At 32.0% G+C, this 13,978-nt stretch overlaps 2 protein-coding genes across 4 annotated transcripts in view; one reads left to right on the top strand and one right to left on the bottom strand.

The window, feature by feature from the left end:
• The window catches only part of LOC135835771 (lachesin-like), a 112,475-nt gene extending 109,015 nt beyond the window's left edge, over positions 1 to 3,460 (top strand). For both annotated transcript variants that reach the window (XM_065350191.1, XM_065350192.1), the window contains exon 9: positions 42 to 3,460. In XM_065350191.1, coding sequence (XP_065206263.1) covers positions 42 to 412 — 371 coding nt within the window. In that variant the 3' untranslated portion in view covers positions 413 to 3,460. The remainder of the gene's footprint in view (positions 1 to 41) is intronic.
• A 559-nt stretch (positions 3,461 to 4,019) lies between these two features.
• The window catches only part of LOC135835772 (lachesin-like), a 201,284-nt gene continuing 191,325 nt past the window's right edge, over positions 4,020 to 13,978 (bottom strand). For both annotated transcript variants that reach the window (XM_065350195.1, XM_065350193.1), the window contains exons 9-11: positions 11,884 to 12,012; positions 5,049 to 5,222; positions 4,020 to 4,920 (exon numbers count right to left, since the gene is read on the bottom strand). In XM_065350195.1, the coding sequence (XP_065206267.1) occupies positions 4,670 to 4,920; positions 5,049 to 5,222; positions 11,884 to 12,012 (554 nt within the window). In that variant the 3' untranslated portion in view covers positions 4,020 to 4,669. The remainder of the gene's footprint in view (positions 4,921 to 5,048; positions 5,223 to 11,883; positions 12,013 to 13,978) is intronic.

A 13,978-nucleotide genomic window follows, 5' to 3' on the forward strand; every position in this document is an offset into this window, starting at 1 on the left:
TATAGGTAGTTATGATATTCATCATTTCGATCGTATTTCAGAAATAAGTCTTCCAGTGCATTCAACTCGGCCGCCACCGTACTACCCACCAAAGAAAGAAAAAGAGTTACCAAACGTACATAAGCACACGCCTCACCATAAAAGCACCAAAACTCCTCACAAGTCATCGAAGAGTCATAATAGCCTAGACAATAATGACATAAACACCGATATCCAAAGTACTTCCATTTCACAATCTAGTTCAAATGAGAATTACAACAGTCAATCAGTCACCGAGTATAATCCTAAATTCGCCTATAAACCAAATAATGGAGCTGTTTTAAGCTCGTCAAATTCCTCGTTACACGAATTCATCATTTTATATTACTCGGTATTATTATTAAGTAGGGTTCTTTACACTACGACAATTTGAAAAACCTGTACATATTTTTGATTTATACAATCAATACCTAATTTCTTTTTCAACTCAGCATTTGGAAATTTTCAACGACTGAATTTTAAGTACGTATCCCACAAGCAACGAGTGGGTATGAGAATATTAAGCTCTCCAAGTTCATCGCCCCCATTGTTATAAAATGATTGGTATTTGTTTATAATCAATGGTGCGCTTAGGCAATAATCTCGATATCGAGATATTATACCTACGTAAATGGTGCGTCGCCACAGTCATTATAAAACACAAATCGATTCGAATTAGTGAACAAAATGAACAATTGTAAAGTATTATAAAATAAGACTGAATTATTGCAAAATTTTGTGAAATATTCTCCAATTCTTTCCTTACGTACACAAACATTTTTAAACATATCAGATAAACGGACGAATTAAGCAAACTCGATAAAAAAAAAAGAAACCATATCAATTTAAAAAGGTGTATAAACCTATACGAAAATCCATTTCCACAGAACGGAATTGAAACCTTACAAAAAAATACCATTTAAATTCTGTCATTTGCTCGGTTCACTACAAATTGTTTTTTTTTGCGCTAAAATTGTGATATTTTTTTAAAAAGTACTCGTGAGGATGAGGCGACATTCGGCAGTAGTACTTTGTTAAAGAAATGTCATTTGTAAAAACCTAATTTTTAAGGCCAAATGATACTAATTTCCAAAATTTCTTTGGCTAATTAGAGCTTTTATGTCTTCCTTAAGTTTAATTTCGAGAACAGACTTGACAAGTAATTTAAGCGATTCATTTATCGCCTGAAATTTGTAACATGAAATAAGTTTTATTTGTATTTATGTTGAATATGACGAATGTAGTGTAATTTATTTGTATATGTATTTAAAAAAACATTATGTTAATTAGTTTAATTTTAAATATCGTTGTCAACGGTTTGTATAAATTTTGTTATTTCGTTTTATGTTTTTTTTTGTTTGTTTTTTATTTTGAAATCGATAAAATGTCTTTTGATTGATGATTTTGAAAAATCTACAATCAGAAATTTTCATAATTTCCAAATTTATGTAGTTGGATATCAGGCAGGTAGTGAATTTCTAAAATTCCAGATTTTTCAAAAAAATTATATAAGGGTGATCCCTCATCCCCCCCGGAACCATAAAAAAATTGAAAATAATTTTAGAAAGACACATCTCTCGATTGACCCCACCTTATTTTAAAATGTCGTTCTCTCGCTGAAAAATTATTTTCGGTTTGATGAAGCAAGCAGATCTACGGGATAAGATGAATAAAAATATCTGAGAAATATTTTTTTCTGAATTTATTGATCTAACTGGAGTTCAAAATTATTTCTAATAATCCTAAAATTAATCTAACAAAATTACTTTTTCTCAATTTGAAAATGTAGGTAGGTACCTACTCAGGTCTCCAACAGAATCATTTTTTTTTTCATAGATTCTGATTCTGAGTAATTCCATCAAGAAATTTTTTAAACGTGTTTCTAAGTCCTGTAAAATTTTTGAATGAATTGCTTTTCATCACCTCATTTCATGGTGAGGTACCTAAAAAGTAAAAATTTTTCACCGTTGATGATCTTGAATTTCATGATGAGGTGAAGCATTCATGTGGTAGGTATTCATTTCCAACGAAATCTGTTCTCACAGAAATTTGGTCAAAATTTAATATGTAATTGCATTCCTTTTCAATAAAAACAATGATATTTTGAAAATTCACACATTTACATAGAATAGGAAAAAAAATTTGGAGCGATTTACTACTTCTTAGTGAAACACAAAAAAAATATTCATGAACAAGTTTCAAACTTCCAATAGAGTAATGAATTGTTTTTTGTTTTTTTTTGGAATGGTAAATGTGAAAATTTGCAACACGTAGCGATCTTGTTTGTTATACAAAAGAATTTCAAAACAATTCAATTTAACATTGAACCATTTGCCATTTTTTTCTCTCTTTTTAAATAGGTTGATACGATTAAAAGTGAGCCTCTTTGCCAAAGTAGTGAAATTCCAAATCCCCCGCCTCCAAAAACATATAATTTTGGGACTTTCAAAGTGGATGACGATGAAAAATTGGAAAAAAGTATAAATTTGACAATTCAACCTTACTGTGTTCTCATCTTCAAAGTTGAAAACATTATTTTTCATGTCCATCAGTCGTTGGGGGGGGGGATGAAAATTACCCACGGGCAGCATTTTTTAAAATACATAATCCACACAATACTCATTTAGATTGGACTTTTTTCGATTTTAGAATGATCGAGGAGGTGTTCATGCTCTCTATATCACATTTAATTTCAACTCATCAAGTTGAAATGAACGAACTTTAGACTCAAATTTCCAAAAATAAAAAATAAAAATGAAAATAGAATGACTCATCAACATTCACGTCGTAATTTGAAAATTTTCTAAAATTTGAACTGGTGACCTTTCTTTTAACTTTCTCTGATAGAAAAACTTCAAAAAAACTTTCGACATTTTATTGATTCGCTAAAATTGTACTATTCTTTGAAAAGTGAAATGAGAACTAAAAATAACATCGATCGACTTTCAAAAGACATTTAGATTTTATAAATACCTAAATACCATTTTAGTAAATTGTACCATTAAAGATGGATAGCCCGATTAAAATGTTTTCAAAATTGTTAACTCGTTATATTACCTATTGTTTTTGCTATAAAAAGCATTTTTATATGTATTTTGACGATGCGATCTTCCGTGAACTTGATCAAAGAAACCAGTAATTCCCAATTAATGTGCACAACTTCAACTTGTTATTGTAAATGTGAAATATTCATAACTTGAAGAAAGTTCACAAAAACAATGTGTTCTTTTTTTTTCCTTTTGAAATTAAAATTCTCACAAAGAATACGTAAAGTTTTGAAAACTGAATTATACTCACAACGCTTTTCTTGCAACAGTGGAAAAACCCGATTATTTGTGAAACGTGTGATAGAAAATATATAGTTTAGTTCTGTATGACAATACTATTAGAAATTCACACCCCCGTGTTTTAATGTTATCTCATAATACATATTGTTTATATATTTACGTATTTTCATTTTCACTTTTTCAGTGTCCTTCATCAAAACCATTAAAATCTGAAAAAAAAACAAAACAAAACAGAAGTTTAGAAAAATATATGAACAGGAGAGGGGATGATGACTTCCCACAAAATTTACCGTATTATTTAGCAATTTTTCAATTTTCGACGATTCTTCCACTTTTAACCTCATTAGACAATTAAAGGGACTACGCTCGGAATTCAAGAAAAAAATATCATAAGTTAACAATTACATACCTACCCTAAAATTGGATTTTTTGCTTTAAAATTTAAAAATTTCAGCACAATAATTTTTCCCCTGAGACTGAAATTCAAAATGCTTCAGCGTGAAAAAAAATCACAAAAATTATAAATTAGCCAAGTTTTTGGGCCTCAATACCTAATCTTCTAATTTTTAATCCTGCGCCAAAAATTAAGGTATCATGATAAAATTATTTTAAAAATTTTCGACATTTATTCGTAGCACCTTCAATTTGCAAGCTGAGTAAAAAACTCACCCTAACCAATTCTACTCTCCACTTCCACCTTTGTGAAAAAATGTGGACAATTTTATCAATATTATTATTTAACAAAAAACTTTAAATGTTGACATATTTTGATAGGTACAAGATTAAAAAAAACATGTCGCGATTAAAAATATCATACTTATATCAATTCATTAATGCGGTTGTTACTATGTATAAACAACTTACGCGACTTAATGATAAAAATCGTCTCAACCAAGACACTGGACTAAAAACAGAAATCATGAGATGAAAAAATAAAAAATAAAAAACGATAAACAGAAATAATGAAAACACTAATCCGGAAATATAAATTACCATACGTAATCAACAAATAGAAAATAGAAACAGATAAAGCAAATACATAACAGAAAACGTTCTAATAATTTACACAAAGTAGCACAATAACCAAAAACAGAACAAAACAAAACAAAAATACGATAAGGTAAATTAATTCTTTGTTTAATACATAGGTAATTGTTTGTTTTGTAAAAAAAACTTGGAGCTGTGTCAGCACAAAAATTATCAAACAATATATCACACGTCACTATACGTAGTGCTTTTTACATTTTGAAAAAAACATCTCGCAAAGCGACGATTTTACTATAGTTAGATGTAATATGCCTTTTATAAAAACATGTTTTATAGAAAAAAAAAAAAAAAAATGAAAACGTTTCGTATAACTGTTATTATACATAAATTTTGCTCCGTAAGCAAAACACTATACATGGTATTATAATAGAGGAGAAATATTTATAGTCAGTTCTGGTTGAAGTTGATTTTTCCTGCCTGACTAGTTTCTTAGTTTTGTTGCCAAATGGTAAACTATTATCATCTTCGGTTTCTTCGTCGTAAGCTTCGTTTTCTTTGAAGACCATTATGTTATTAGGAGTTTCATAGTCTAGTTCATTCTTCGTATTTAGAGTAGCTGGGTCCATTTCTAAAAGCATTGCCAGTAATAAGATTCGATATTCGTTAGTTACTCTCATATTAAAGGTACTACCGAAGTTAACTACAGGATGCTTAAAGATGTTTAGCTATTAATAGGTAGGTAAGGTATGTATTTACCGTGTATTCTGATAACACCTTCGGATTCCCCAATGGAATTTTTTGATATGCATTTGTAGGTACCATAATCGCTTTTTTTCACTTTGACGATTTTCAGAGTTAATCTGAAGGTATAATCGTTCGTTACGTTTTCGCTGATAATGTATTTTTTTCTATCATGAACGAGCATGTTATCTAAAAAAATAATATTGGAAGGGGATTAGTGAAATTCAGAACTAACACGATTTTCGAGAATGCAGCTACGAGGCGAATCAAATAGGTACAAGGTTGTCATGGCAGACTCGTGAATTCTTGGCCTTGTTCACACACCACTCGCAAAATACATATTAGAAATTTTGATCCACCGATCCCCAGTTTTCTTAACTCAAAAATGGTTTAAAAAATCGATTTATTAACCAACATGACAAATATTAGGTATGAAGGTAAAAACTGAAGGTACTCGGGCTTTCAGCTAGGATTTTGAAATTAACGAGTGAAAGCTAGATATTTCTGTGTCAAAATTTTCAGGTATTCAACTAGATCACTCCGAACTCTTCCAAAAAGGGTAAAATTGGCAGCTCTGTACGGTGAAAATTTCGTATTTTTTTTATGTTTATTTTTACCCTGACATAACACTGTAAATACAGCGAACGCTGTGAGCTACAATAGAGAAATTTGAAATTTGTTCTTACAAAATTTTCATTCAAGGCAACAGTTTTCCTTCCTAATTCGAAAATTTTTCTCAAAAAATAATTAAAATTCTTCATCTCTCAGTTTTTACGAAAAGTTTTAGGAGTTGAGCAAAATTCATCGTCACGAAAAGTGTTCAGAATGAAATGTTTTTTGAAAGGGTCGCATACCGATGATTTCTTTCATCCCGCCTCCACCCAGGTAAATCAAGTTCCCCCTCTTTCCTCCTAAAATAGCCGACGAAAATTGGTCCAATCGAAACCATGTTCAAATAAAAGTTTTTCATGGGAACGTAACCCGTACAATTTTAGTTATTATGAAATTTGATTTCAAGGCAACAATTGCCCCACAAATTTGGAAAAATGAAATCAGTGTTTTTGAAAAATATTATAAACATATTTATAACTCTTTAACGTCTAGGAGAAGTTCCACAGACAAATTTCTAGAATTTTCAAGGAAAAAGTTGAAAACGAAAAAGTAGATTGATAAATATCAAAGGGTTAAATGTCAATAATTTTCAAAAATATTTGTTTTCCAAATTTGAGGGGACAAGGGTTGCTTTGAAATGGAATTTCATAGCAAGGGCAATTTGAGGATTGAGTTCCGAGAAAAACTTTCATTTGGACACTTTTTCGATTCGACCTAGATATATTCTTTTTTTTTGGGGGGGGGGGGGAGAGCTTGGTTCATCTAGGTGGGGAAGGATGAGAAGAATTATCAGTGTACTACCCTTTCGAAAGGGAATTTTATTCTGAACATTTCTTGTCGTGATGAATTTACTCTACTTGTAAACCTTTTCATAGAAAACTAAAAAAAGAAAAACTTCGATTTTTTGAGAAATTTTTTTCGAATTTGAGGGAAAGTAATTAGATTTGGCTGCCCCTGTACTTAGGGATACGTGTAGCACCTGTGATTATTATGTTGCGGTCATTAAATACAAACAATTCGTCGAAAAAGGAAAGAACCCTGAAATTACTACCGAAGAACATGAACTACTGAATAGCATGGGTGATAATTATGTCCATCATTCCTCAGCTCAAATAAAGTTGATTTATGATGATCATCTTGTGAAAGCGAATGCATGCTAGGAATTGAAGCATAAAGCAAGACTTGATAGTAGCGGTAGTAGTGATTCTTGGGCTATTTGCATGGATTACTCCAACAATGATTATTGCCCTAATATAACTACCAATGAAGTTTATTATACACACCAACTGTCTGTATACACATTTGTGTTACATGTGTTACACAATGAAGCTGTTACATTTACATACCCTGAAACTGTAGCCAAAAAAGGATCAAAATTAAGTGTGTTCATTTCTTTTCAATTTCTTGACCAACAAGCCTGAGTTACAAAGCGTAATATTCAGTAAACTTGGGATATTGTAGTAAATTATAATTTCAATCTACCTTATTGTAGGTGCATTGCTAATAGAAAAATGAGGAATAATTGTTGCAGTTATGGTAGGTAACAAAAAATTCCGAGAGATGGGTTTAAAGAGACTGATAGCATATGTGAAAAACATTTTTTGGAAAGCGATATTTTGCATTATAATGAAATAAAATTGAAGGATAGTACCATACACTAAATGAAATATGATTGCCCTCCTCTTAAATCAGACGCTGTACCTAATATAATATTTCCTAATTTGCCGGCATATTTTTGTCAAACTGCAAAATACCTAGAAAGCCGTCTAAGCAGTGTTCAGCTGTTGTATGTCACATCTCATGAAAATATTTCACACGATGAGACTGAAGCTGAACAATTACAAGAATATAATACCTACTTATTGTATATGTTATGGGACGATCTTCAAAAAATTCAGGACAATTAGCCAGAATGGTTCTGGAATATAGCCTTGTTTTTGTAAATTGATTATTTAATTGTAAAATAAATACCTACATGATTAAAAATGGTTTTGAATAATGTTATTAATTTAATTTTCTCGGATGAGGATGATGAAATTGAAAATCCTTCATTGGTTTTAATTAATTAATGGCCATATCAGACTTTTGAGGCAGAAGTTAAATCAAAAAAGTAAATTAATTTCATCAATCAAGTATTTCAAATTTTAATATTCATAGTAATAATATAAATCCCCCCCCCCCCCCAGTGACAAGTTTGAAGAACTCACAACAGATGAAACAGACCCCATCCTAACAGACAAAACCAAAAAGGAGGTTTCAACACATGTTTGGATACATCCTATTAATGACCTCGAAAATGAATTGAACAAAGCTATGAAAAGAATAAATGATTTGGAAAAGGATAAAGAACTGTAATTATTTATTTTATCACTATTAAGTACCTAACTTTGTTTTTCTGATAAATTTATACTCTACAGGGGCGCATTATCCAGTAGGCACTAGAAGCAGGAGTGGCAAATTTTTCAAGGTAAAAAATAAATTTGTTACACATTTGTGCCGCCCTGTTGATTATATTGCCAAATAGGATTCTGATAGACTTAATTGAAGAAAAAGCCAAGAGATTGATCGACATTTACAAAAAGAATATTGAAGAATTCGTAGTAGAATTGACGATTTTGAAGCACCATTTGAAACAATTACAACTTGAAAAAATTCCTCTCGCAGCACTCTATGATTTCATTTTAATGCACAAAGACTTGTATCCGAATACTGAAATAATTCAGCGTATATTTTTATCAATGTCTGCTACAAATTGTAGAGCAGATAGATCGTTTCATCAATGAAACGAATAAACAGTCCTTTCAGATGCAGCATGAATGAGGACAGACTGAACCATTTAACTATACTGCATTTAAACGCGGATTTGACAATGCTGTTAAGCCTGGTACACACGATCCAATATATTTGACAAACTCGATTTGTCAAATCAAATTGAATTTAATCAAACATATTCGGTTGTGTGGACGCTCTGATGATGTCTTTCTCAAATTTTTAACGTTTTGTTGATCTGAGACACCATAGACACCAACTCTGAAAATAATTCTGAAAATATAAAATAATTTCTATTTTCAGAATTGGTGTCATCGATCAACAAAACGTTGAAAATTTGAAAAAAAAACTTAGATTATCAGAGCGTTTACATGATCTAATATATTTGACTTTCCATGCAACCAAATATATTTTGATGAATTTAATCAATTTGACAAATCGAGTTTGTCAAATATATTGGATCAATGTGTACCAGGCTTTAAATATTGAAGATATCATCAACGATTTCTCAGAACAAAAATCTCGAAAAAAAATGTTCCAACTTTTTGTTTATTTTGTGTTTTTTATTTTGCTCATCTTTAACTTTGTTGTTTTACCTATTTTCTAATTTAGTGGATAGGCTAATATAAGCACAGTCGTTTTCAACTTTAAAAAAAATAAAAGTTTTTATCCTAGTTTTGTTTTCAGCGAGGGAAATAAGACACCCATTGCCCCCCTCCATAATCCCTCAATGATGACAGGAAGGGTGGCTTTTTTAATCAGCTTTGAGCAGCTAAATACGTAATGCGCCTCTGTACACCCAACAGAGGTTATTGGATGCTCCAGGTTAAATACCATCAACTACCAATACTAGCAACTCCATTTAAAATACATTGAGCATCTGAACAGCCTAGGTTGAAACTAACTCTTATCAAAAATGCTCTATTTGGTTGGTTTATAACTGGTTTGAATCCCGCATGTCCACGAGATTCAAATCAGCAAATCAGATGCTTGTGGTCAAATCTAGTTTTACACCAGGCTGCTAGGAGGATAAAATACAATTTTTTGATGGGGCTGCCAGTATTGTCAGTTGATAGTATCTGTTTAGGCCCTCAATGAGGATTTTGTGGATGTTTGTAAAGATTATGATAAATTGTCCGAAGATCAAACAAAGCTGAAAAAAAAATATGGTGATTTAGTTTCCCAATGTTGCAAACAAAATCAAGTAAGTAATTGTGGCATTAAAGAGACTTCTTGAAATGTATAAAGCTCATGTACAAAAAGTCTGTGGTGTTTTAATAAAGCTTGGTGATGGGTCCTTCCTAAGTTGGCAGAGGTTAGATATGCATGAAGAAAATTACAGGAATTGAATTAAATAAATAACTGAAATTTTCTTCAAGCATTACTATGCCATTATCAAAGCCTAAGCAAAATTCTTTCAAAAACAGCCAACAATTTGAAAATTGTGTGAAAAAAAAAACAAAAATATGTGATCAATTTATGCTAATGAAGTAATGATGTCATCAAAACATCACTTCTTGCACAGCGTAAATTTTGTAAAATATACACATGATTTTGTTTGGGTGTTTATTTTTTTGGTAGTCAGATAGGACAACAGTCCCAATCCAAAGGTACAAACGATCCGCCATTATTATGTAACAAAAATATATCAACAACATCGACTTCGCTAACCAACCTCTACAATATTGGATTCGTTCAACTCAAAAGTTGAAAAGTTTTGCTGTTATCTAATATGTACGTTTCTAATATGCAGAAAAATACGACACCCACCTAGGTATATCATGAACCTGAATTTGCACGAAATTCACCAATTTTTTCCATGTTTTATCATTTCAAAGTAGGTATTTAAAAAGTTGAACATTGCCCAGAGCCATTTTTAGAAGCCCTGACCTTTCTTTCGACTGAACTACTAGACTTAAATTCATGTTTAGAAGTAAGATACAGTTGAGCAAAACGTAATCGATTTAAAAATTTGCTAGATGAGATGTGTACATGAAGTATAGGAAAAGTTCCACATTTCCTTCCCTTTCCCTCATATTTTCTCCGCTAAAAGCTGTTCTGTAGCTTATTAAAAAACGACAATTACCCGGCGCAATCACAGAAACGATCTTTCTAAATGGTTTACACTACACACCCAGCACACCCTTGAAAATAAATAACATAAGATTACAAATTTTGGTTCGATGGGGCAATGAAAGAAGCTTCAAAGGATTCCCAAAATTGCAAAATTGCGTAATTCAATTTTTCAACACAATTAAAACGTAAGAAAATTGACAAATTTTATCCTTTAAATTGATGACGCAGATGGGCCGATGGGCGTCTTTCATCATACATGCGACTTGCGAGAAAAATTTTTCGACCTAAATTAACTAATTTAAGCATGAAAAATCAGTTTTCTTTCACCTGGATAAAAAAAATATGAACTATGTTTTACTATCTTGATGAGATGCATTTTGTGTACTTATTTTACTCATAATTAAGTACATCTTTGAATGAATCTAAAAACGTGAGGTTTATCAGGTAAATACGTTTGAATCTTATTTCACTTTTTTTGAAGGGGTTAGGGGCGAGTTGGCGATCTAAAAATTAGACCATGGTAGTTTTTAGACTCTAAGGAACAACTTGCAGTCTTCACACTTCAGTATAAAAATTCGAGCACAAGTCCATTTCCTATATTTCGCACACATCCATTATCTTTCAGTTCTGCGCCAGAGGTGAACTTGGCCTCTTCCATCTACACCTAGTAGCCTGATACGAGAATAATCATTTCCAAACTGATTCGGCTTGATTTATGGCCTTTTTCAACGCTTTCATTTTCACAATTTTGTAAATTTTGACACGACTGAAAATCGGAAATATTTAAAATTACACTCGAGAGAGAGAGAGAAAGGACGAGAGGACGAGCGAAGTACTCGGTACACTCTACACGCTTAATTGAATAAAGCAACGAATCTTGCGGCCGCAGAGTAACTTAATTAAAGCACAAGTGGCATTTTGTTGTTCAGGGTGTAGAGGAATATGCACGTGTATGCAGGTCGACGTGTTTTTAGAACAATTAGGGTTGTACGATGATAAACAACGTAATTTCAGGGACAACTGGCTATAATATAAAACAATGGGTGACCGGTGGCGGCGTTGCGCCGCGCCGTGGTAAAATTTGCGATACAGATATGTATCTGAAGGTAACATTAGCGTAACCCCTACATTGTACCCATGGCGTACATTGTAACAGTAACACGATTTGCATATTTTGCGAATAATTTTTGCTGCCGCCCTTTACACCGACGACCCGATCTTTTATTTATAAGTTTGTAACCGTTTGCCGGCTTTGGCGAATTAATGATTTGCAACGTTTATCTGTCAACTCTCAACTGCACGGGCCTCCGAATTTAATATCGTTATTCAACTTATTGTTGTATGCGCTATGTTCTACACTCGTACTCGTACATATATACATAGTGATTCGTACTTCCTGATTTTTCTTCTTTTTCCCAATAATTTATCGGTTTGGGATAGGCTTCTGATATGCATTGTAATGTAACCGGCTTATCCAAAGGTGCTCCCACTAATTGGTTCGGTACTTGGATTAGCGGATGGACTGAAACAAATAAAATACCATTACTCGTATTTCAAACGTTGTTACCGTGTGTACGCGATACGTAACGTATAGCCTTGGTCCGATGACGCGCATGCTTCAAACGCCACCTTATAGTACAATCTGTCTAGCTTCGTACAATCGTATAAAACCACCGTCACATGTGTGAAAAGCCAACGAAAGCGAAGACGCTATTTGCTAATGGAAAATTCCCACTAAAAATACGACTTCGAGTGATACGTAAGAGAGAAATTTTTGACGGCGAAAAAAATTACGTAGCCTCGAGTCAAAGGATACGAAAAATGAGCTAACGTTATAAAATAATAAACCGAACTATAATACGCTCGAAGCGTATTGTTGCAATATTAAAAAAGAATTTATTCTGTATATGCGGGTATCATAATACCGGCGAAATGAATTCGTCTCGAAAAATAATTTAACAAAATACGAGAATACGTCGCCCACAAAATTTTTTTAATTTGAGAATTTTTTTTCAATAATCAGGGTGTCTAACAAAATTTTAAAATGAAAAAGCAGAACTTTGGCAGAAAATTTTTAAACACTTGGATTTGTTAAGAGAAGGGAGGGGGGTGAACGAGGCAAAATTTTATACTAAAATTTTTCGCTTTTCTGATGTCTTCAAACATTTCAAGATTTTTTTCAAGCAAACGTATGTCGAAAATATAATTTCATCGTTTCAATTTTTAATTTCATTTTCACCTAAAGGTTATTGTTAATGGAATAAAATTGGGCGAATAAAGAACTTTTTTCAACATACAATTTTTTTCAAAAATGCAATAAAATTTAATGGAAAATTAAAACAACATTTGAAAAAAACATACCAAATTCCTCGACATAAGACGACGGCGGGTTTTTAAAGTACAGTAGATATAAAAAAATATGTTTTTTGTGTGATGAGTTACTAACTTATAAGAAGTTTATTATTTTGCTAAAATTTTTTTCAAAATTCGAATGATCAAATTTGAACAATAAGTTTCTGATTTGGAAAAAGAAGAGCAAATAGCCCGAGCGAAGCGAGGGTAAAAGCTCTAAAAAAAAATGTGTAATTCAAGTCCTAAAAAGTCGACAAATGAGTCCTTTTCTACGAAATTTTTTCAAAATTCCAGGGAAAGGAGAAATTATAATTATTGATAATTTGATTGAAAAAAAAATCATGATTTTTAGGACTTGCAGAACCATTGGACAGTTTAATTTTATTTCATCAAACAGAGAGAGACAGAAATTTGCTTTATATTCTGTTTTAAACCTCCTAAATTGAATGCCCACATTTGCCAATCATTGTGGAATCTCCCTAAGCAATTTCTTTTATTTTTGTGCCCTAAAAAACACCAACTATTTTCCTGACCATTTCATGATTAAGTATGGATCACTTTTATAGAATTAATTTCTGCAGGTTCAAATACACATTTTCATGAAATTTTTTGGAGAACTGGATCATAAAAATTTATTCAAGGTTCCAAAGAAGTGTCCCAACAGGTACAAATGTTTTCGAAATGGACAGTGAGAAATTGATAGAAGACCCCAAAATACTTCATCAACTACTTACATTACTAATTTTAGAAGCGGAAATTCATTTGTCCACTTCAGATTAAAAATGGAAAAAAATCAATACTTCACCAAAATGGCCAAAAAAGCTGAAATTTGGTTTGAACCCTATTTTCAAGCTTCCGAATGGATTGATCATAGTTTCAAACCATTCTGGAGTCTCCAAGACACTCTCCAATTTTGAAAAAAGAAAACGTAACTAAGGTGACAATGAAATTTAGCATCGATACCTAAACTCAGATTTACCATTTTTTTTGTCACCAATTCGATGATCGATTTTAGGTACATATTTCCAAAACCATTTCATGCAGGTTCAAATCCAAAATTTTCTTCAGCCAATCATTGTTGAAAAAAATGAAAAAATTCGTTGTAGGCTCCAAAAAGGTTCGAAACTACTACCAAT

The sequence above is a fragment of the Planococcus citri genome, chromosome 2 (genome assembly GCF_950023065.1).
Source record: "Planococcus citri chromosome 2, ihPlaCitr1.1, whole genome shotgun sequence".
In the NCBI taxonomy this organism is placed as follows: Eukaryota; Metazoa; Arthropoda; class Insecta; order Hemiptera; family Pseudococcidae; genus Planococcus; species Planococcus citri.